At 44.1% G+C, this 23,179-nt stretch overlaps 1 protein-coding gene across 1 annotated transcript in view; it reads left to right on the top strand.

Annotated features, from left to right (window-relative positions):
* The window catches only part of LOC139464322 (sodium/potassium/calcium exchanger 4-like), a 35,057-nt gene that overhangs the window by 4,460 nt on the left and 7,418 nt on the right, over positions 1 to 23,179 (top strand). The window contains exons 3-8 of the mRNA XM_071245844.1: positions 654 to 737; positions 2,310 to 2,413; positions 5,333 to 5,433; positions 5,780 to 6,078; positions 7,397 to 7,612; positions 13,951 to 14,052. Coding sequence (XP_071101945.1) covers positions 654 to 737; positions 2,310 to 2,413; positions 5,333 to 5,433; positions 5,780 to 6,078; positions 7,397 to 7,612; positions 13,951 to 14,052 — 906 coding nt within the window. The remainder of the gene's footprint in view (positions 1 to 653; positions 738 to 2,309; positions 2,414 to 5,332; positions 5,434 to 5,779; positions 6,079 to 7,396; positions 7,613 to 13,950; positions 14,053 to 23,179) is intronic.

Below are 23,179 nucleotides of genomic sequence, written 5' to 3'. Positions count from 1 at the left end.
TTTCACAAAAGAGGAGAACGACTTACGTTATGCCGTGTTATGACCGGAATACTGTTCAAAGCGGCGTGACCCGGGAGGATCCTGTGTACTATAGTTCTTCAACAACCCTTGCTTGCCGTAAAAGGCGACTATGCTTTTCTTAAGAGACGACTAACGAGATCGGGTGGTCATGCTCGTTGACTTGATTGATGCATGTCATAGTATCCCAATTGCGTGGATCGATGCCCATGATGTCAGTCACTGGATTGTCTGGTCCAGACTCGATTATTTACAGACCGTCATATAGCTGGAATATTGCTGAGTGCGGCGTTAAACAACAAACAAACAAGCAAACAAATCAAAGCGGCATTAATACCAACAATACCAAATACGAAACTAGATTAAAGTCCAACATGCAGGCTACTTCTCAGAATTTTCTATCTCAGTAAATATTTGCAATCTGGAGATTTTTCTTCCCTTTCTTTGTCTCGATTTGGCTGTGACGATCATCGCTTTTCTCAAACAAACAACATCCAACTTACCTTGACATTTGAAACACTCGAAACTGCAACAGCTATGACGTAGAATATATATTTATAACATAATTTAAAATTGTATATGGTTGGTGTACATGATCAGATCTGAAAACAAGTTGATTATACAATCTGTTTCAGATTTACAAATTGAGTCGGACGTCGCCGGGGCAACGTTCATGGCGGCGGGAAGCTCAGCTGCAGAATTCTTCACATCTATAATAGGTGAGAGACTGCACCAGAGAGAGTTTAAAGACAAAGAGATTCGGGGGAGAGAGGATATATAATGAATGGTGCATTTTCCAACTGATAAATATCAGTTTAATATACGTTTATGCGTTCTTAGCCGAGTATATATTACCAGTGAATATTTAAATTTATGTGACGTTTGTCCAAGGACGGGGGTGAGCGCACTAGCGCCTGTGGTTATGTCGTCCTTCGTCAAATGGTGAAGGTGGGGTGAGGGGAAATGGGGTTTACTATCGCGTTGAAGATTATTACATGCACGCGCGTGCGCGTGCGTTCGTGCGTGCGTGCGTGCTCTAGTCGGGACTTACGCCGGCTTTGTAGTGCTAGCCCGCTGAGATACCATGCAGCAGTTTAACAATGATCAAAAGTTGTTTGATCAGGGTTACATTAGTAAAGTTCTCAAACGTTTTATGGTCATTTGGAGAATATTTCCCAATTTGACACGCCAGTGACACAAATGATGTCCGATGCATTTCACTCCTTTGACTTGTGTCACATGTTACCGCGTTTATTCAGGTGAACAATTGACTTGCCTTTGCATGTGTTTGGGACGAATGCCACCGTTGGCGCAGGATACGCGCAACTTTTCGAAAACACCTGTATCATCACCATGTGACAGTGATTTATAAACACAACCTAGGTTATAGTCGGAATCATACAACCGACGTGTCACTTTTATTCAACAGTCAGACTCTGTGACAGCTGATGGCTTATCGTCGAGCCTCAGGGGCATGGATCGTTGCTCATGTTTTCAATCTCTGGTTTGCCTGCCCAGACTCTATTCACGGACCGCCGAGATACAGCTGGAATATATTACTAAATGTGGCGTTCGACAACGATATCTCATCCACTCGTACAGCGCTTTTGGATGACTTCAGGGGCGGTGGGGTAGCCTAGTGGTTGAAGCGTTCGCTTGTCACGCCGACACCCCGGTTCGATTCCCAGATAGGTATAGTGTGAGAAAACCATTGCTGGTGCCCCCCGACATGATATTGCTGGAATTTTCTAAACGTGGCGTAAAACCACACCAACTCACTATATCCTTTCTCATAACAACAGAACGGCAGTTTGACCTCACCTTAAACATGAGTTTATCTCCCGTGTTTACGAGCATGGAAAAGAACTCCAGATTGAGTAACTCACTCACTCACTCACTCACTCACCCACTCACTCACCCACCCACCCACTCACTCACTCACCCACTCACTCACTCACTCACCCAGACACCCACCCACCGACCCACCCACTCACTCACCCACCCACTCACCCACTCACTCACCCACCCACTCACTCACTCAATCACCCACCCACCCACCTACTCACTCACTTACTCACTCACTCACTCACCAAAACACCCATCTAACCACTGACTCACTGACTCACCCACCCACTCACTCACTCACTCACTCACTCACTCACTCACTGTGGTGGCGCAATCAGGTTGTAGCAGGCCGCTGAACATACGCTACCTGGCATAGAGTTAATACTTATAATTAAATTTTGTTAATTCACCAACTTGAGTCCATCATTATATTCTGTTTGCAACAGGTGTGTTCATCGCCAAGAGTGATGTCGGTATCGGCACGATCGTTGGTTCAGCAGTATTTAACCTCCTCTTTATCATCGGCGTCTGTGGTATATTCGCTGGCGTGGTACGTATATCATTAACTTTTTTGCCGCATACATTATATTCCTTTTAGAATACTGAATCATTTTTTAACACAATATTTTATTCTGTGTACGCCAATGTGAATATGAAACAGTAATAGTTGACATGCCTGCCAGGTGTCATACGGCCTGACTGACGTGGAAGGTTTTGGGTGTTTTTGCATTGTACCGGGTTTCACTGATCAGCCGACCCTGTAAGAATTAGTCTTCAGCAACCCTTGATCCTTGGTTCGTAAGTCCCATACACATACTGGTTGGTTTCACAAAAGAGGAGAACGACTTACGTTATGCTGCGTTATGACCGGAACAGTGTTGAAAGCGGCCTGACGCGTGGAGATCAGGGGTAGAATAGGCCTTCAACATCCCATGCTTGCCGTAAAATGCGACTATGCTTGTCGTAAGAGGCGACTAACGGGACAGGATGGTCAGGCTCGCTGACTTGGTTGGTGCATGCCATCGATCCCAGTTTTGTAGGTCGATGCTCATGATATCAATCACTGGATTGTCTGGTCTTGACTCGATTATTTACAGACCGCCGTCATATAGCTGGAATAATGCTGAGTGCGGCGTTAAACAACAAACAAACCAACAACTGATCAGCCATCGATGCAAATAATTACCATACGTCACATTGGCGAAACACGATAAGATTGTACTGTCGTCAATTTCGGTACCCGTAGGTGTCATGGTACTGCATACACTTAATCAGTAGATGCAACATATATATTCTACTTCACAACCCAATACATTATATCTGTACCTGAAGAGTAATTTGTGGAAACCAGATACCCGAGAGACAGGTTATTACAAGTTGTAAACATAAACACCTACTTCAGCGGAGTTACAAGTTATTATGAAGTTAGTAGGAACCCCATCAGAGGTGAGGTGGGGTTGACCAGGCAGTGACGAACATCAGAAGTGACGTGGGGATGACCAGGCAGTGACGAACATCAGAAGTGACGTGGGGATGACCAGGCAGTGACGAACATCAGAAGTGACGTGGGGATGACCAGGCAGTGACGAACATCAGAAGTGACGTGGGGATGACCAGGCAGTGACGAACATCAGAGGTGACGTGGGGATGACTAGGCAGTGACGAACATCAGAAGTGACGTGGGGATGACCAGGCAGTGACGAACATCAGAAGTTACGTGGGGATGACTAGGCAGTGACGAACATCAGAGGTGACGTGGGTGTGACCAGGCAGTGACGAACATCAGAGGTGACGTGGGGATGACCAGGCAGTGACAAACATCAGAAGTGACGTGGGGATGACTAGGCAGTGACGAACATCAGAAGTGACGTGGGTGTGACCAGGCAGTGACGAACATCAGAGGTGACGTGGGGATGACCAGGCAGTGACGAACATCAGAAGTGACGTGGGGATGACCAGGCAGTGACGAACATCAGAAGTGACGTGGGGATTACCAGGCAGTGACGAACATCAGAAGTGACGTGGGGATGACATCAGAGGTGAGGTGGGTGTGACCAGGCAGTGACGAACATCAGAGGTGACGTGGGGATGACCAGGCAGTGACGAACATCAGAAGTGACGTGGGGATGACTAGGCAGTGACGAACATCAGAAGTGACGTGGGGATGACCAGGCAGTGACGAACATCAGAAGTGACGTGGGGATGACCAGGCAGTGACGAACATCAGAGGTGACGTGGGTGTGACCAGGCAGTGACGAACATCAGAGGTGAGGTGGGGGTGACCAGGCAGTGACGAACATCAGAGGTGAGGTGGAGGTGACGAACATCAGAAGTGACGTGGGGATGACGAACATCAGAGGTGACGTGGGGATGACCAGGCAGTGACGAACATCAGAGGTGACGTGGGGGTGACCAGGTAGTGACTATCATCAGAGGTGACGTGGGGGTGACCAGGCAGTGACGAACATCAGAGGTGAGGTGGGGGTGACCAGGCAGTGACGAACATCAGAAGTGACGTGGGGATGACCAGGCAGTGACGAACATCAGAAGTGACGTGGGGATGACCAGGCAGTGACGAACATCAGAGGTGACGTGGGTGTGACCAGGCAGTGACGAACATCAGAGGTGAGGTGGGGGTGACCAGGCAGTGACGAACATCAGAGGTGAGGTGGAGGTGACGAACATCAGAAGTGACGTGGGAATGACGAACATCAGCGGTGACGTGGGGATGAACAGGCAGTGACGATCATCAGAGGTGACGTGGGGGTGACTAGGCAGTGACGAACATCAGAGGTGAGGTGGGGGTGACCAGGCAGTGACGAACATCAGAGGTGACGTGGGGGTGACCAGGTAGTGACTATCATCAGAGGTGAGGTGGGGGTGACCAGGCAGTGACGATCATCAGAGGTGACCAGGCAGTGACGAAGATCAGAGGTGACGTGGGGGTGACTAGGCAGTGACGATCATCAGAGGTGACCAGGCAGTGACGAACATCAGAGCTGACGTGGGTGTGACCAGGCAGTGACGAACATCAGAGGTGAGGTGGGGGTGACGAACATCAGAAGTGACGTGGGGATGACGAACATCAGAGGTGACGTGGGGGTAACTAGGCAGTGACGATCATCAGAAGTGACGTGGGGATGAACAGGCAGTGACGATCATCAGAGGTGACGTGGGGGTGACTAGGCAGTGACGAACATCAGAGGTGACGTGGGGATGACCAGGCAGTGACGATCATCAGAGGTGAGGAGGGGGTGACCAGGCAGTGACGATCATCAGAGGTGACCAGGCAGTGACGATCATCAGAGGTGACGTGGGGATGAACAGGCAGTGACAATCATCAGAGGTGAGGTGGGCGTTAATCAGGCAGTGACGATCATCAGAGGTGACCAGGCAGTATCGATCACCAGAAGTCATTATAGGTCAGAGGTCACGGGAGGTTTGTAATAAAAGACTCACGTATTTACAGGTGGTGCAACTCACGTGGTGGCCAGTGTTCAGAGACACTCTGTTCTACCTGTTTTCTGTGCTGGCACTGATCATCGTCATCCAAGATGGCGTCGTGGAATGGTAAGATTACAAGGACATAAATGGGAATTTAATATAGATTCACCTCACAGTTTGCAAATTTAAGATGCCGTGTGCAACCAGCACTATATGGGTACCAGGTAGGATAGAATGGAAATATACATTGATAACACGTTGGGACAAACGGTTTTGCTGGCATTTGGATATATCAAATATTTCGCAAAGACAGTAAAGCCCTGGCTTAATTAGATTTTAGACTGGATGGGAAGGATCTATGACCGATAATCTTGGTTTCAAATCCAAGATTCGCTTTTTGTGATTCTTTAGTAAACATTATCAAAATATGTTCAAATACTGTTCAACGTCGCATTTAACCTAACTGTTGCAGGTTCGAGGCCATGATTTTGTTAGTGATGTGTATTATCTACTTCGTTATTCTGGCCTTTAACCGGAAACTTGAACACATCGCACAAAAGGCAGTTAACGGCTTCCGGTCATGCGTGAAGGGATCATTTGACCAGGACGATAACGAGGTTAGGACGCCCTTGCTGCAGGGAAAACGGAGACGTTCTAGCGATGGTGTTGACGCGGAAACGAGTTTTCCCGATGTTGAAAGTCGTTCCACACAATCCGAGGCCATCAGCGAATCCCAGGAAACCAGCCCCTCCTCATCTTCTGACAAGTCCTGTAAATATATCAACAAACCTTCCTAAAGTTCCGTGGTTCCTAAACACGTCCTTCATCAAATTAATAGCATATAATCTTTAAAAAAACTGATATAGAAAACTCCCCGTGAAGGGGATAGGTCTTCAGCAACCCATGCTTGTCGTAAGAGGCGACTATGCTTGTCGTAAGAGGCGACTATGCTTGTCGTAAGAGGCGACTATGCTTGTCGTAAGAGGCGACTATACTTGTCGTAAGAGGCGACTATGCTTGTCGTAAGAGGCGACTATGCTTGTCGTAGGAGGCGACTATGCTTGTCGTAGGAGGCGACTATGCTTGTCGTAAGAGGCGACTATACTTGTCGTAAGAGGCGACTATGCTTGTCGTAAGAGGCGACTATGCTTGTCGTAAGAGGCGACTATACTTGTCGTAAGAGGCGACTATGCTTGTCGTAAGAGGCGACTATGCTTGTCGTAGGAGGCGACTATGCTTGTCGTAGGAGGCGACTATGCTTGTCGTAAGAGGCGACTATACTTGTCGTAAGAGGCGACTATGCTTGTCGTAAGAGGCGACTATGCTTGTCGTAAGAGGCGACTATGCTTGCCGTAAGAGGCGACTATACTTGTCGTAAGAGGCGACTATACTTGTAAGAGGCGACTATGCTTGTCGTAAGAGGCGACTACGACTACCGTCATATAGCTGAAATATTGCCGAGTTCAAAACTAACAAATATGACATAGAAAATAGTATCAAAGTGTCACTTTGAGATCCCAGTTTGGGGAATTAAAGGCGACACGTGTGTTCAGCTGACTAATTCATAATTCAAACCGAACAGGGGGTATTCTCTGTTGTTCAAAAACATTCATACACAAAGTATACAAATACACATACACAACGTATACACCCATGGGTACAACAAGTTTTTATTCGATGATGGTGTATTTGTGGGTATCACAGCTGTGGACCTTAACTTTGCAGTGATTTAGCGACCGTTTCAGCCTAGTAGTGAGTGAGTGGGTATGATTTTACGCCGCTTTTAGCAATATTCCAGCAATATCACGGCGGGGGGACACCAGAAATGGGCTTCACACATTGTACCCATTCAGCCTAGTAACGTTTTGATAACGTTTGAAATGTTTTGGTCAAATCCATTTTTGAAGTGAATACTTTCTTTTGACCGGTAGTGTATAATTGTCCTTGTTCATGGGGCGGTGGTAATATCGTTCACTTAACGTTGCTGTTTAACAAAGCCACTTGGGATGTTCCTACCTGTGGCATTGCTGGAAAACTCACTCAATACCTCAATAAAAATATGACGTCATTCTGCTGTTTGTTTTCACAGTGCCCAATCACCATTCTCCTTGGATTATTCCGGATTCCTTCTTCCTGAGAATATTTTGGGTTGCCATGGTTCCCGTGAAAGTGTTGTTGTTCCTGACGGTACCGGACTGTCGACGTCGCACGACGTGGAGGAAGATGTACCTCGTCACCTTCTTCATGTCTGTTTTCTGGATCGCCATCTTCTCCTATGTGTTGGTCTGGATGGTCACGATTGCGGGTGGTTATCTCCCTTGGTTCAACATTAATGTATACTACCCAAAAGAAGTTAAGGATCACCCGATTTTTTCATAGTGGTAGAAGCTAATCTGTCATGGCATGAGAGATTAACTATAGTAATATGAAAGAATCCGGTGATCCTTAACTTCTTTTGAGTAGTATACTTGTGTGTCATGACTGCATGGCGTGCGTCCACGTATTACCCCCACATATGTCACTGAGCACGCATGTGCTCTTAAATGTCACTCGTAAACAGCCGGCCTGGTAGCAAGGTGGATCTAGCACCGCTTTGACCAGTGTTTCGGTAATGCCACGACATATCAGGAATTTGAGACCGTCTGCGTGGTCTAGTGGTTGAGCGTCCGTCCGGAGAGCGAAAGGTCCGGAGTTCGATTCCCGGCCGCGTCATGCCAAAAGACGTTAAAGATTGTACTTGTTTTTACCCTGTCTGGCGCTCGGCATTAAGGCACTAAGGGGCTAAAACAAGGACTGGTCGGCTCGGAGTCAGTATACTGTGTCTGAGTGGGGTATTCATGTTAAACTGCGGTATGGTACCCAGTGAGATAGCACTATAAATCGACATTAGTCCGGACTAGTACAAGCAGCTACACACACGTGCATGCACGTCGCTGTATAAGTGCAATAATCTCGGACGCGAAGTTAAACCCAATTTCACCTCACCTCACCTGGAATGAGGCGTTTGCTTGTTTGGTAAATGAACGAGTGCGTACGGTACAGACAAACCAGGGCTCATAATGAAGACATACTGGGATTCGAACTCATGGTCATAGGATTCATTACTGGATACTGTAGTTCAGTTGCAAAGTTAAGTATTGGTGTGTAACCAGGTGTTGTTGTATAACCAGGTGTTGTTGTATAACTAGGTGTTGTTGTATAACCAGGTGTTGTTGTATAACCAGGTGTTGTTGTATAACCAGGTGTTGATGTGTAACCAGGTGTTGTTGTATAACTAGGTGTTGATCTGTAATCAGGTGTTGTTGTATAACCAGGTGTTGCTGTATAACCACGTGCTGTTGTGTAACCAGTTGTTGTTGTGTAACCAGGTGTTGTTGTATAACCAGGTGTTGTTGTATAACCAGGTGTTGTTGTACAACCAGGTGTTGATGTGTAACCAGGTGTTGTTGTATAACTAGGTGTTGATCTGTAACCAGGTGTTGTTGTATAACCAGGTGTTGCTGTGTAACTAGGTGTTGTTGCGTAACCAGTTGTTGATGTATAACTAGGTGTTGTTGTGTAGCCAGGTGTTGTTGTATAACCAGGTGTTGTTGTATAAACAGGTGTTGTTGTATAGCCAGGTGTTGTTGTATAACCAGGTGTTGTTGTATAAACAGGTGTTGTTGTGTAACCAGGTGTTGTGTAACCAGGTGTTGTTGTGTAACCAGGTGTTGTTGTGTAGCCAGGTGTTGTTGTATAACCAGGTGTTGCTGTGTAACCAGGTGTTGTTGTATAACCAGGTGTTGTTGTATAACCAGGTGTTGTTGTGTAGCCAGGTGTTGTTGTATAACCAGGTGTTGTTGTATAACCAGGTGTTGCTGTGTAACCAGATGTTGTTGTATAACCAGGTGTTATTGTATAACCAGGTGTTGCTGTGTAACCAAGTGTTGTTGTATAACCAGGTGTTGTTGTATAACCAGGTGTTGCTGTGTAACCAGGTGTTGTTGTATAACCAGGTGTTGTTGTATAACCAGGTGTTGTTGTGTAACCAGGTGTTGTTGTATAACCAGGTGTTGTTGTGTAGCCAGGTGTTGTTGTATAACCAGGTGTTGTTGTGTAACCAGGTGTTGTTGTGTAACCAGGTGTTGCTGTGTAACCAGGTGTTGTTGTATAACCAGGTGTTGTTGTATAACCAGGTGTTGTTGTGTAACCAGGTGTTGTTGTATAACCAGGTGTTGTTGTGTAGCCAGGTGTTGTTGTATAACCAGGTGTTGTTGTGTAACCAGGTGTTGTTGTGTAACCAGGTGTTGTTGTATAACCAGGTGTTGTTGTATAACCAGGTGTTGTTGTATAACCAGGTGTTGTTGTGTAACCAGGTGTTGTTGTATAATCAGGTGTTGATGTATAACCAGGGGTTGCTGCGTAACCAGGTGTTGATGTATAACCAGGTGTTGTTGTATAACCAGGTGTTGTTGTATAACCAGGCGTGATGTATAACCAGGTGTTGATGTATAACCAGGTGTTGTTGTATAACCAGGTGTTGTTGTATAACCAGGTGTTGTTGTGTAACCAGGTGTTGTTGTATAACCAGGTGTTGTTGTATAACTAGGTGTTGATCTGTAACCAGGTGTTGTTGTATAACCAGGTGTTGCTGTATAACCAGGTGTTGTTGTGTAACCAGTGTTGCTGTATAACCAGGTGTTGTTGTGTAACCAGGTGTTGTTGTGTAACCAGGTGTTGATGTATAACCAGGTGTTGTTGTATAACTAGGTGTTGTTGTATAACCAGGTGTTGTTGTATAACCAGGTGTTGTTGTATAACCAGGTGTTGTTGCGTAACCAGGTGTTGTTGTATAACCAGGTGTTGTTGTGTAACCAGGTGTTGTTGTATAACCAAGTGTTGTTGTATAACTAGGTGTTGATCTGTAACCAGGTGTTGTTGTATAACCAGGTGTTGCTGTATAACCAGGTGTTGTTGTGTAACCAGGTGTTGTTGTGTAACCAGGTGTTGATGTATAACCAGGTGTTGTTGTATAACTAAGTGTTGTTGTATAACCAGGTGTTGTTGTATAACCAGGTGTTGTTGTATAACCAGGTGTTGTTGCATAACCAGGTGTTGTTGTATAACCAGGTGTTGATGTGTAACCAGGTGTTGTTGTGTAACCAGGTGTTGTTGTGTAACCAGGTGTTGTTGTGTAACCAGGTGTTGTTGTATAACCAGGTGTTGTTGTATAACCAGGTGTTGTTGTATAACCAGGTGTTGTTGTGTAACCAGGTGTTGTTATGTAACCAGGTGTTGATGTATAACCAGGGGTTGCTGCGTAACCAGGTGTTGATGTATAACCAGGTGTTGTTGTATAACCAGGTGTTGTTGCGTAACCAGGCGTGATGTATAACCAGGTGTTGTTGTATAACCAGGCGTGATGTATAACCAGGGGTTGCTGCGTAACCAGGTGTTGTTGTATAACCAGGTGTTGTTGTATAACCAGGTGTTGTTGTATAACCAGGTGTTGTTGTATAACCAGGTGTTGTTGTATAACCAGGTGTTGTTGTATAACCAGGTGTTGTTGTGTAACCAGGTGTTGTTATGTAACCAGGTGTTGATGTATAACCAGGGGTTGCTGCGTAACCAGGTGTTGATGTATAACCAGGTGTTGTTGTATAACCAGGTGTTGTTGCGTAACCAGGCGTGATGTATAACCAGGTGTTGTTGTATAACCAGGCGTGATGTATAACCAGGGGTTGCTGCGTAACCAGGTGTTGTTGTATAACCAGGTGTTGTTGTATAACCAGGTGTTGTTGTATAACCAGGTGTTGTTGTATAACCAGGTGTTGTTGTGTAACCAGGTGTTGTTGTATAACCAGGTGTTGTTGTACAACTAAGTGTTGTTGTATAACCAGGTGTTGTTGTGTAACCAGGTGTTGTTGTATAACCAAGTGTTGTTGTGTAACCAGGTGTTGTTGTACAACTAAGTGTTGTTGTGTAACCAGGTGTTGTTGTGTAACCAGGTGTTGTTGTGTAACCAGGTGTTGATGTATAACCAGGTGTTGTTGTATAACTAAGTGTTGTTGTATAACCAGGTGTTGTTGTATAACCAGGTGTTGTTGTATAACCAGGTGTTGTTGCATAACCAGGTGTTGTTGTATAACCAGGTGTTGATGTGTAACCAGGTGTTGTTGTGTAACCAGGTGTTGTTGTGTAACCAGGTGTTGTTGTGTAACCAGGTGTTGTTGTATAACCAGGTGTTGTTGTATAACCAGGTGTTGTTGTATAACCAGGTGTTGTTGTGTAACCAGGTGTTGTTATGTAACCAGGTGTTGATGTATAACCAGGGGTTGCTGCGTAACCAGGTGTTGATGTATAACCAGGTGTTGTTGTATAACCAGGTGTTGTTGCGTAACCAGGCGTGATGTATAACCAGGTGTTGTTGTATAACCAGGCGTGATGTATAACCAGGGGTTGCTGCGTAACCAGGTGTTGTTGTATAACCAGGTGTTGTTGTATAACCAGGTGTTGTTGTATAACCAGGTGTTGTTGTATAACCAGGTGTTGTTGTATAACCAGGTGTTGTTGTATAACCAGGTGTTGTTGTGTAACCAGGTGTTGTTATGTAACCAGGTGTTGATGTATAACCAGGGGTTGCTGCGTAACCAGGTGTTGATGTATAACCAGGTGTTGTTGTATAACCAGGTGTTGTTGCGTAACCAGGCGTGATGTATAACCAGGTGTTGTTGTATAACCAGGCGTGATGTATAACCAGGGGTTGCTGCGTAACCAGGTGTTGTTGTATAACCAGGTGTTGTTGTATAACCAGGTGTTGTTGTATAACCAGGTGTTGTTGTATAACCAGGTGTTGTTGTGTAACCAGGTGTTGTTGTATAACCAGGTGTTGTTGTACAACTAAGTGTTGTTGTATAACCAGGTGTTGTTGTGTAACCAGGTGTTGTTGTATAACCAAGTGTTGTTGTGTAACCAGGTGTTGTTGTACAACTAAGTGTTGTTGTGTAACCAGGTGTTGTTGTGTAACCAGGTGTTGTGTAGCCAGGTGTTGTGTAACCAGTGTTGTTGTGTAACCAGGTGTTGTTGTATAACCAGGTGTTGTTGTGTAACCAGTGTTGTTGTGTAACCAGGTGTTGTTGTACAACTAAGTGTTGTTGTATAACCAGGTGTTGTTGTGTAACCAGGTGTTGTTGTGTAACCAGTTGTTGATGTATAACTAGGTGTTGTTGTATAACCAGGTGTTGTTGTGTAACCAGGTGTTGTTGTATAACCAGGTGTTGTTGTACAACTAAGTGTTGTTGTATAACCAGGTGTTGTTGTGTAACCAGGTGTTGTTGTATAACCAGTTGTTGTTGTGTAGCCAGGTGTTGTTGTATAACCAGGTGTTGTTGTGTAACCAGGTGTTGTTGTACAACTAAGTGTTGTTGTATAACCAGGTGTTGTTGTGTAACCAGGTGTTGTTGTACAACTAAGTGTTGTTGTATAACCAGGTGTTGTTGTGTAACCAGGTGTTGTTGTGTAACCAGGTGTTGTTGTGTAACCAGGTGTTGTTGTGTAACCAGGTGTTGTGTAGCCAGGTGTTGTGTAGCCAGTGTTGTTGTGTAAACAGGTGTTGTTGTATAACCAGGTGTTGTTGTGTAACCAGGTGTTGATGTATAACCAGGTGTTGTTGTATAACCAGGTGTTGTTGTGTAACCAGTGTTGTTGTATAACCAGGTGTTGTTGTGTAGCCAGGTGTTGTTGTATAACCAGGTGTTGTTGTGTAACCAGTGTTGTTGTGTAACCAGGTGTTGTTGTACAACTAAGTGTTGTTGTATAACCAGGTGTTGTTGTGTAACCAGGTGTTGTTGTACAACCAGGTGTTGTTGTGTAACCAGGTGTTGTTGTGTAACCAGGTGTTGTTGTGTAACCAGGTGTTGTGTAGCCAGGTGTTGTGTAACCAGTGTTGTTGTGTAAACAGGTGTTGTTGTATAACCAGGTGTTGTTGTGTGACCAGTGTTGTTGTGTAGCCAGGTGTTGTTGTGTAGCCAGGTGTTGTTGTGTAACCAGGTGTTGTTGTGTAACCAGGTGTTGTGTAGCCAGGTGTTGTTGTATAACCAGGTGTTGTTGTGTAACCAGGTGTTGTTGTATAACCAGGTGTTGTTGTGTAACCAGGTGTTGTGTAGCCAGGTGTTGTTGTATAACCAGGTGTTGTTGTATAACCAGGTGTTGTTGTGTAACCAGGTGTTGTTGTGTAACCAGTGTTGTTGTGTAGCCAGGTGTTGTTGTGTAACCAGGTGTTGTTGTGTAACCAGGTGTTGTGTAGCCAGGTGTTGTTGTATAACCAGGTGTTGCTGTGTAACCAGGTGTTGTTGTATAACCAGGTGTTGTTGTATAACCAGGTGTTGCTGTGTAACCAGGTGTTGTTGTATAACCAGGTGTTGTTGTGTAACCAGGTGTTGCTGTGTAACCAGGTGTTGTTGTATAACCAGGTGTTGTTGTGTAACCAGGTGTTGTTGTACAACCAGGTGTTGTTGTGTAACCAGTGTTGTTGTGTAGCCAGGTGTTGTTGTGTAACCAGGTGTTGTTGTATAACCAGGTGTTGTTGTGTAACCAGGTGTTGTGTAACCAGTGTTGTTGTGTAAACAGGTGTTGTTGTATAACCAGGTGTTGTTGTGTAACCAGGTGACGCGCTAGAGATCCCGGACATGGTGATGGGTCTGACGCTCCTGTCTGCTGGCACCAGTGTCCCGGACTGTCTGGCCAGCCTGTATGTGGCCAGGGATGGTGAGTCAACGAGTCAGTGTCTGAATGTGTGAATGTAAGTATGTGAGTGTGTAAGGCAGAGTGTAAGTGTGCCAGTGAATAAGTGTGTGAGTGTGCCAGTGAATAAGTGTGTGAATGTGCCAATGAATAAGTGTGTGAATGTGCAAATGAATAAGTGTGTGAATGTGCTAATGAATAAGTGTGTGAACGTGCCAGTGAATAAGTGTGTGAATGTGCCAATGAATGAGTGTGTGAATGTGCCAGTATATAGGTGTGTGGATGTGCCAGTGAATAAGTGTGTGAGTGTGCCAGTGAATAAATGTGTGAGTGTGCCAATGAATAAGTGTGTGAGTGTGCCAATGAATAAGTGTGTGAATGTGCAAGGGAATAAGTGTGTGAGTGTGCCAATGAATAAGTGTGTGAATGTGCCATTGAATGAGTGTGTGAATGTGCGAATGAATGAGTGTATGAATGTGCCAGTGAATAAGTGAGTGAGTGTGCCAGTGAATAAATGTGTGAGTGTGCCAATGAATAAGTGTGTTAATGTGCCAGTGAATAAGTGTGTGAGTGTGACAGTGAGTAAGTGTGTGAGTGTGCCAATGAATAAGTATGTAAATGTGTCAGTGAATAAGTGTGTGAGTGTGCCATTGTGCCAGTGAATAAGTGTGTGAATGTACCAGTGAATACGTGTGTGGGTGTGCCAATGAATAAGTGTGTGAATGTGCCAGTGAATAAGTGTTTGAATGTGCCAGTGAAAAACTGTGTGAGTCTACCAATAAATAAGTGTATAAATATGCCAATGAATTAGTGTGTGAATGTGCCAGTGAATAAGTGTGTGAATGTGCCAATGTGCCAGTGAATAAGTGTGTGAATGTGCCAGTGAATACGTGTGTGGGTGTGCCAATGAATAAGTGTGCTAATGTGCCAGTGAATAGGTGTGTGGGTGTGCCAATGTGCCAGTGAATAAGTGTGTGAATGTGCAAGTGAATAAGTGTATGGATGTGCCAGTGAATAAGTGTGTAAATGTTCCAGTGAATAAGTGTGTGGGTGTGCCAATGAATAAGTGTGTGAATGTGCCAATGAATAAGTGTGTGAATGTGCCAGTGAATTAGTGTGTGAGTGTGCAAGTGAATAAGTGTGTGAGTGTGCCAGTGAATAAGTGTGTGAGTGTGCCAATGAATAAGTTTGTGAGTGTGCCAGTGAATACCTGTGTGCGTGTGCCAGTGAATAAATGTGTGAGTGTTCCAGTGAATAAGTGTGTGAATGTGCCAGTGAATATGTGTGCGAGTGTGCCAGTGAATAAGTGTGTGAATGTGCCAGTGAATAACTGTGTGAGTGTGCCAATGAATAAGTGTGTGGGTGTGCCAGTGAATAAGTGTGTGAGTATGCCAGTGAATACCTGTGTGTGTGTGCCAGTGAATACGTGTGTGAGTGTGCCGGTGAATAGGTGTGTGAATGTTCCAGTGAATAAGTGTGTGAGTGTGCCAGTGAATAAGTGTGTGAATGTGCCAGTCAATATGTGTGTGAATGTGCCAATGAATAAGTGTGTGAATGTGCCAGTGAATAAGTGTGTGAGTTTGCCAATAAATAAGTGTGTGAGTGTGCCAGTGAATACGTGTGTGGGTGTGCCAATGTGCCAGTGAATAAGTGTGTGAATGTGCCAGTGAATACGTGTGTGGGTGTGCCATTGAATAAGTGTGTGAATGTGCCAATGAATAAGTGTGTGAATGTGCCAGTATATAGGTGTGTGGATGTGTCAGTGAATAAGTGTGTGAGTGTGCCAGTGAATAAATGTGTGAGTGTGCCAATGAATAAGTGTGTGAATGTGCCAGTGAATAAGTGTGTGTATGTGACAGTGAATAAGTGTGTGAGTGTGCCAACGAATAAGTGTGTGAATGTGCCAGTGAATAAGTGTGAGAGTGTGCCAATGAATAAGTGTGTGAATGTGCCATTGAATGAGTGTGTGAATGTGCGAATGAATGAGTGTATGAATGTGCCAGTGAATAAGTGTGTGAATGTGCCAGTGAATAAATGTGTGAGTGTGCCAATGAATAAGTGTGTGAATGTGCCAGTGAATAAGTGTGAGTGTGACAGTGAATAAGTGTGTGAGTGTGCCAATGAATAAGTGTGTAAATGTGTCAGTGAATAAGTGTGTGAGTGTGCCATTGTGCCAGTGAATAAATGTGTGAATGTACCAGTGAATACGTGTGTGGGTGTGCCAATGAATAAGTGTGTGAATGTGCCAGTGAATAAGTGTTTGAATGTGCCAGTGAAAAACTGTGTGAGTCTGCCAATAAATAAGTGTGTAAATATGCCAATGAATTAGTGTGTGAATGTGCCAGTGAATAAGTGTGTGAATGTGCCAGTGAATACGTGTGTGGATGTGCCAATGAATAAGTGTGCCAATGTGCCAGTGAATAGGTGTGTGGGTGTGCCAATGTGCCAGTGAATACGTGTGTGAATGTGCCAGTGAATTAATGTATGGATGTGCCAGTGAATAAGTGTGTGAATGTGCCAATGAATAAGTGTGTGAATGTGCCAATGAATAGGTGTGTGAGTGTTCCAGTGAATAAGTGTGTGAATGTGCCAGTGAATAAGTGTGTGAGTGTGCCAGTGAATAAGTGTGTGAATGTGCCAGTGAATAAGTGTGTGAGTGTGCCAATGAATAAGTGTGTGGGTGTGCCAGTGAATAAGTGTGTGAGTGTGCCAGTGAATACCTGTGTGTGTGTGCCAGTGAATAAGTGTGTGAGTGTGCCAGTGAATAGGTGTGTGAATGTTCCAGTGAATAAGTGTGTGAGTGTACCAGTGAATAAGTGTGTGAATGTGCCAGTGAATAAGTGTGTGAATGTGCCAATGAATAAGTGTGTGAATGTGCCAGTGAATAAGTGTGTGAGTTTGCCAATAAATAAGTGTGTGAGTGTGCCAGTGAATAAGTGTGTGGGTGTGCCAATGTGCCAGTGAATAAGTGTGTGAGTGTGCCAGTGAATAAGTGTGTGAATGTGCCAGTGAATAAGTGTGTGAGTGTGCCAATGAATAAGTGTGTGGGTGTGCCAGTGAATAAGTGTGTGAGTGTGCCAGTGAATACCTGTGTGTGTGTGCCAGTGAATAAGTGTGTGAGTGTGCCAGTGAATAGGTGTGTGAATGTTCCAGTGAATAAGTGTGTGAGTGTACCAGTGAATAAGTGTGTGAATGTGCCAGTGAATAAGTGTGTGAATGTGCCAATGAATAAGTGTGTGAATGTGCCAGTGAATAAGTGTGTGTATGTGACAGTGAATAAGTGTGTGAGTGTGCCAATGAATAAGTGTGTAAATGTGCCATTGAATGAGTGTGTGAATGTGCCAATGAATAAGTGTCTGAATGTGCCAATGAATAGGTGTGTGAATGTGCCAATGAATAAGTGTGTGAGTGTGCCAACGAATAAGTGTGTGAATGTGCCAGTGAATAAGTGTGAGAGTGTGCCAATGAATAAGTGTGTGAATGTGCCATTGAATGAGTGTGTGAATGTGCGAATGAATGAGTGTATGAATGTGCCAGTGAATAAGTGTGTGAATGTGCCAGTGAATAAATGTGTGAGTGTGCCAATGAATAAGTGTGTGAATGTGCCAGTGAATAAGTGTGAGTGTGACAGTGAATAAGTGTGTGAGTGTGCCAATGAATAAGTGTGTAAATGTGTCAGTGAATAAGTGTGTGAGTGTGCCATTGTGCCAGTGAATAAATGTGTGAATGTACCAGTGAATACGTGTGTGGGTGTGCCAATGAATAAGTGTGTGAATGTGCCAGTGAATAAGTGTTTGAATGTGCCAGTGAAAAACTGTGTGAGTCTGCCAATAAATAAGTGTGTAAATATGCCAATGAATTAGTGTGTGAATGTGCCAGTGAATAAGTGTGTGAATGTGCCAGTGAATACGTGTGTGGATGTGCCAATGAATAAGTGTGCCAATGTGCCAGTGAATAGGTGTGTGGGTGTGCCAATGTGCCAGTGAATACGTGTGTGAATGTGCCAGTGAATTAATGTATGGATGTGCCAGTGAATAAGTGTGTGAATGTGCCAATGAATAAGTGTGTGAATGTGCCAATGAATAGGTGTGTGAGTGTTCCAGTGAATAAGTGTGTGAATGTGCCAGTGAATAAGTGTGTGAGTGTGCCAGTGAATAAGTGTGTGAATGTGCCAGTGAATAAGTGTGTGAGTGTGCCAATGAATAAGTGTGTGGGTGTGCCAGTGAATAAGTGTGTGAGTGTGCCAGTGAATACCTGTGTGTGTGTGCCAGTGAATAAGTGTGTGAGTGTGCCAGTGAATAGGTGTGTGAATGTGCCATTGAATGAGTGTGTGAATGTGCCAATGAATAAGTGTCTGAATGTGCCAATGAATAGGTGTGTGAATGTGCCAATGAATAAGTGTGTGAGTGTGCCAACGAATAAGTGTGTGAATGTGCCAGTGAATAAGTGTGAGAGTGTGCCAATGAATAAGTGTGTGAATGTGCCATTGAATGAGTGTGTGAATGTGCGAATGAATGAGTGTATGAATGTGCCAGTGAATAAGTGTGTGAATGTGCCAGTGAATAAATGTGTGAGTGTGCCAATGAATAAGTGTGTGAATGTGCCAGTGAATAAGTGTGAGTGTGACAGTGAATAAGTGTGTGAGTGTGCCAATGAATAAGTGTGTAAATGTGTCAGTGAATAAGTGTGTGAGTGTGCCATTGTGCCAGTGAATAAATGTGTGAATGTACCAGTGAATACGTGTGTGGGTGTGCCAATGAATAAGTGTGTGAATGTGCCAGTGAATAAGTGTTTGAATGTGCCAGTGAAAAACTGTGTGAGTCTGCCAATAAATAAGTGTGTAAATATGCCAATGAATTAGTGTGTGAATGTGCCAGTGAATAAGTGTGTGAATGTGCCAGTGAATACGTGTGTGGATGTGCCAATGAATAAGTGTGCCAATGTGCCAGTGAATAGGTGTGTGGGTGTGCCAATGTGCCAGTGAATACGTGTGTGAATGTGCCAGTGAATTAATGTATGGATGTGCCAGTGAATAAGTGTGTGAATGTGCCAATGAATAAGTGTGTGAATGTGCCAATGAATAGGTGTGTGAGTGTTCCAGTGAATAAGTGTGTGAATGTGCCAGTGAATAAGTGTGTGAGTGTGCCAGTGAATAAGTGTGTGAATGTGCCAGTGAATAAGTGTGTGAGTGTGCCAATGAATAAGTGTGTGGGTGTGCCAGTGAATAAGTGTGTGAGTGTGCCAGTGAATACCTGTGTGTGTGTGCCAGTGAATAAGTGTGTGAGTGTGCCAGTGAATAGGTGTGTGAATGTTCCAGTGAATAAGTGTGTGAGTGTACCAGTGAATAAGTGTGTGAATGTGCCAGTGAATAAGTGTGTGAATGTGCCAATGAATAAGTGTGTGAATGTGCCAGTGAATAAGTGTGTGAGTTTGCCAATAAATAAGTGTGTGAGTGTGCCAGTGAATAAGTGTGTGGGTGTGCCAATGTGCCAGTGAATAAGTGTGTGAGTGTGCCAGTGAATAAGTGTGTGAATGTGCCAGTGAATAAGTGTGTGAGTGTGCCAGTGAATAAGTGTGTGGGTGTGCCAGTGAATAAGTGTGTGAGTGTGCCAGTGAATACCTGTGTGTGTGTGCCAGTGAATAAGTGTGTGAATGTGCCAGTGAATAGGTGTGTGAATGTTCCAGTGAATAAGTGTGTGAGTGTACCAGTGAATAAGTGTGTGAATGTGCCAGTGAATAAGTGTGTGAATGTGCCAATGAATAAGTGTGTGAATGTGCCAGTGAATAAGTGTGTGAGTTTGCCAATAAATAAGTGTGTGAGTGTGCCAGTGAATAAGTGTGTGGGTGTGCCAATGTGCCAGTGAATAAGTGTGTGAATGTGCCAGTGAATACGTGTGTGGGTGTGGCAATGAATAAGTGTGTGAATGTGCCAGTATATAGGTGTGTGGATGTGCCAGTGAATAAGTGTGTGAGTGTGCCAGTGAATAAATGTGTGAGTGTGCCAATGAATAAGTGTGTGAATGTGCCGGTGAATACGTGTGTGGGTGTGCCAATGAATAAGTGTGTGAATGTGCCAGTATATAGGTGTGTGGATGTGCCAGTGGATAAGTGTGTGGATGTGCCAGTGAATAATTGTGTGAGTGTGCCAGTGAATAAGTGTGTGAGTTTGCCAATAAATAAGTGTGTGAGTGTGCCAGTGAATAAGTGTGTGGGTGTGCCAATGTGCCAGTGAATAAGTGTGTGAATGTGCCAGTGAATACGTGTGTGGGTGTGCCAATGAATAAGTGTGTGAATGTGCCAGTATATAGTTGTGTGAATGTGCTAGTGAATAAGTGTGTGAGTGTGCAAGTGAATAAGTGTGTGAGTTTGCCAATGAATAAGTGTGTAAATGTGTCAGTGATAAGTGTGTGAGTGTGCCAATGTGCCATTGAATAAGTGTGTGAATGTACCAGTGAATACGTGTGTGGGTGTGCCAATGAATAAGTGTGTGAATGTGTTAGTGAATAAGTGTTTGAATGTGCCAGTGAAAAACTGTGTGAATGTGCCAATGTGCCAGTGAATAAGTGTGTGAATGTGCTAGTGAATAAGTGTGTGGGTGTGGCAATGAATAAGTGTGCCAATGTGCCAGTGAATAAGTGTGTGGGTGTGCCAATGTGCCAGTGAATAAGTGTGTGAATGTGCCAGTGAATAAGTGTGTGAGTGTGCCAATGAATAAGTGTATGGATGTGCCAGTGAATAAGTGTGTAAATGTTCCAGTGAATAAGTGTGTGGGTGTGCCAATGAATAAGTGTGTTAGTGTGCCAGTGAATAAGTGTGTGAATGTGCCAGTGAATAAGTGTGTGAGTGTGCCAATGAGTAAGTGTGTGAATGTGCCAGTGAATATGTGTGTGAATGTGCCAGTGAATAAGTGTGAGTGTGGCAGTGAAAAAGTGTGTGAGTGTGCCAGTGAATAAGTGTGTGAGTGTGCCAGTGAATACGTGTGTAAATGTGCCAATGAATAAGTGTGTGAGTGTGCCAGTGAATACGTGTGTGAATGTGCCAATGAATAAGTGTGTAAATGTGCCAATGAACAGGTATGTGGGTGTGCCAATGAATAAGTGTGTGAATATGCCAGTGAATAAGTGTGTGAGTGTTCCAGTGAATAAGTGTGTGAGTGTGCCGGTGAAAAAGTGTGTGAGTGTGCCAATGAATAAGTGTGTGAATGTGCCAGTGAATAAGTGTATGAGTGTGCCAATGAATAAGTGTGTGAGTGTGCCAATGAATAAGTGTGTAAATGTGCCAGTGAATAAGTGTGTGGGTGTGCCAATGTGCCAGTGAATAAGTGTGTGAATGTGCCAGTGAATAAGTGTGTGAATGTGCCAGTGAATAAGTGTGTGAGTGTGCCAATGTGCCATTGAATAAGTGTGTGAATGTACCAGTGAATACGTGTGTGGGTGTGCCAATGAATAAGTGTGTGAATGTGTTAGTGAATAAGTGTTTGAATGTGCCAGTGAAAAACTGTGTGAATGTGCCAATGTGCCAGTGAATAAGTGTGTGAATGTGCTAGTGAATATGTGTGTGGGTGTGGCAATGAATAAGTGTGCCAATGTGCCAGTGAATAAGTGTGTGGGTGTGCCAATGTGCCAGTGAATAAGTGTGTGAATGTGCCAGTGAATAAGTGTGTGAGTGTGCCAATGAATAAGTGTATGGATGTGCCAGTGAATAAGTGTGTAAATGTTCCAGTGAATAAGTGTGTGGGTGTGCCAATGAATAAGTGTGTTAGTGTGCCAGTAAATAAGTGTGTGAATGTGCCAGTGAATAAGTGTGTGAGTGTGCCAATGAGTAAGTGTGTGAATGTGCCAGTGAATATGTGTGTGAATGTGCCAGTGAATAAGTGTGAGTGTGGCAGTGAAAAAGTGGGTGAGTGTGCCAGTGAATAAGTGTGTGAGTGTGCCAGTGATTACGTGTGTGAATGTGCCAATGAATAAGTGTGTGAGTGTGCCAGTGAATACGTGTGTGAATGTGCCAATGAATAAGTTTGTAAATGTGCCAGTGAACAAGTATGTGGGTGTGCCAATGAATAAGTGTGTGAATGTGCCAGTGAATAAGTGTGTGAGTGTGCCAATGAATAAGTGTGTGAGTGTGCCAATGAATAAGTGTGTGGGTGTGCCAATGTGCCATTGAATAAGTGTGTGGATGTGCCAGTGAATACGTGTGTGGGTGTGCCAATGAATAAGTGTGTGAATGTGCCAGTGAATAAGTGTGTGAGTGTTCCAGTGAATAAGTGTGTGAGTGTGCCGGTGAAAAAGTGTGTGAGTGTGCCAATGAATAAGTGTGTGAATGTGCCAGTGAATAAGTGTATGAGTGTGCCAATGAATAAGTGTGTGAGTGTGCCAATGAATAAGTGTGTAAATGTGCCAGTGAATAAGTGTGTGGGTGTGCCAATGTGCCAGTGAATAAGTGTGTGAATGTACCAGTGAATAAGTGTGTGAATGTGCCAGTGAATAAGTGTGTGAGTGTGCCAATGAATGAGTGTGTGAATGTGCCAGTGAATAAGTGTGTGGTAGTGCCAATGAATAAGTGTGTGAATGTGCCAGTGAATAAGTGTGTAAATGTTCCAGTGAATAAGTGTGTGTATGTGCCAATGAATACGTGTGTGAGTGTGCCAGTGAATAAGTGTGTGAGTGTGCCAGTGAATACCTGTGTGAGTGTGCCAGTGAATATGTGTATGAGTGTGCCAATGAATAAGTGTGTGAGTGTTCCAGTGAATATGTGTGTGAGTGTGCCAGTGAATAAGTGTGTGGGTGTTCCAGTGAATAAGTGTGTGAGTGTGCCAGTGAATAAGTGTGTGGGTGTGCCAGTGAATAAGTGTGTGAGTGTGCCAGTGAATATGTGTATGAGTATGCCAGTGAATAAGTGTGTGAGTGTTCCAGTGAATAAGTGTGTGAGTGTGCCAGTGAATAAGTGTTAGGGTGTGTGGGTCAGAAGAGTGTATGCATGAATTTATGAATTTCTTTATTAAATATTTCCTCCAGAGTTGAATACGAAGATTTTACACCGACAAATACATTATTTACAATACATCAATTGGATTACTTGCCTATATACAATGAAATCATGTTATACAGTGCTATGAATAAACAATTTACAATGTACATTTTGTTAGCAGTAA

Source organism: Haliotis cracherodii, unplaced genomic scaffold, assembly GCF_022045235.1.
Source record: "Haliotis cracherodii isolate W230 unplaced genomic scaffold, xgHalCrac1.p SCAF_17, whole genome shotgun sequence".
Taxonomy (NCBI): domain Eukaryota; kingdom Metazoa; phylum Mollusca; class Gastropoda; order Lepetellida; family Haliotidae; genus Haliotis; species Haliotis cracherodii.
Note: the sequence above shows the minus strand (reverse complement) of the source record. Positions and strands in the feature narration are given on the sequence as shown.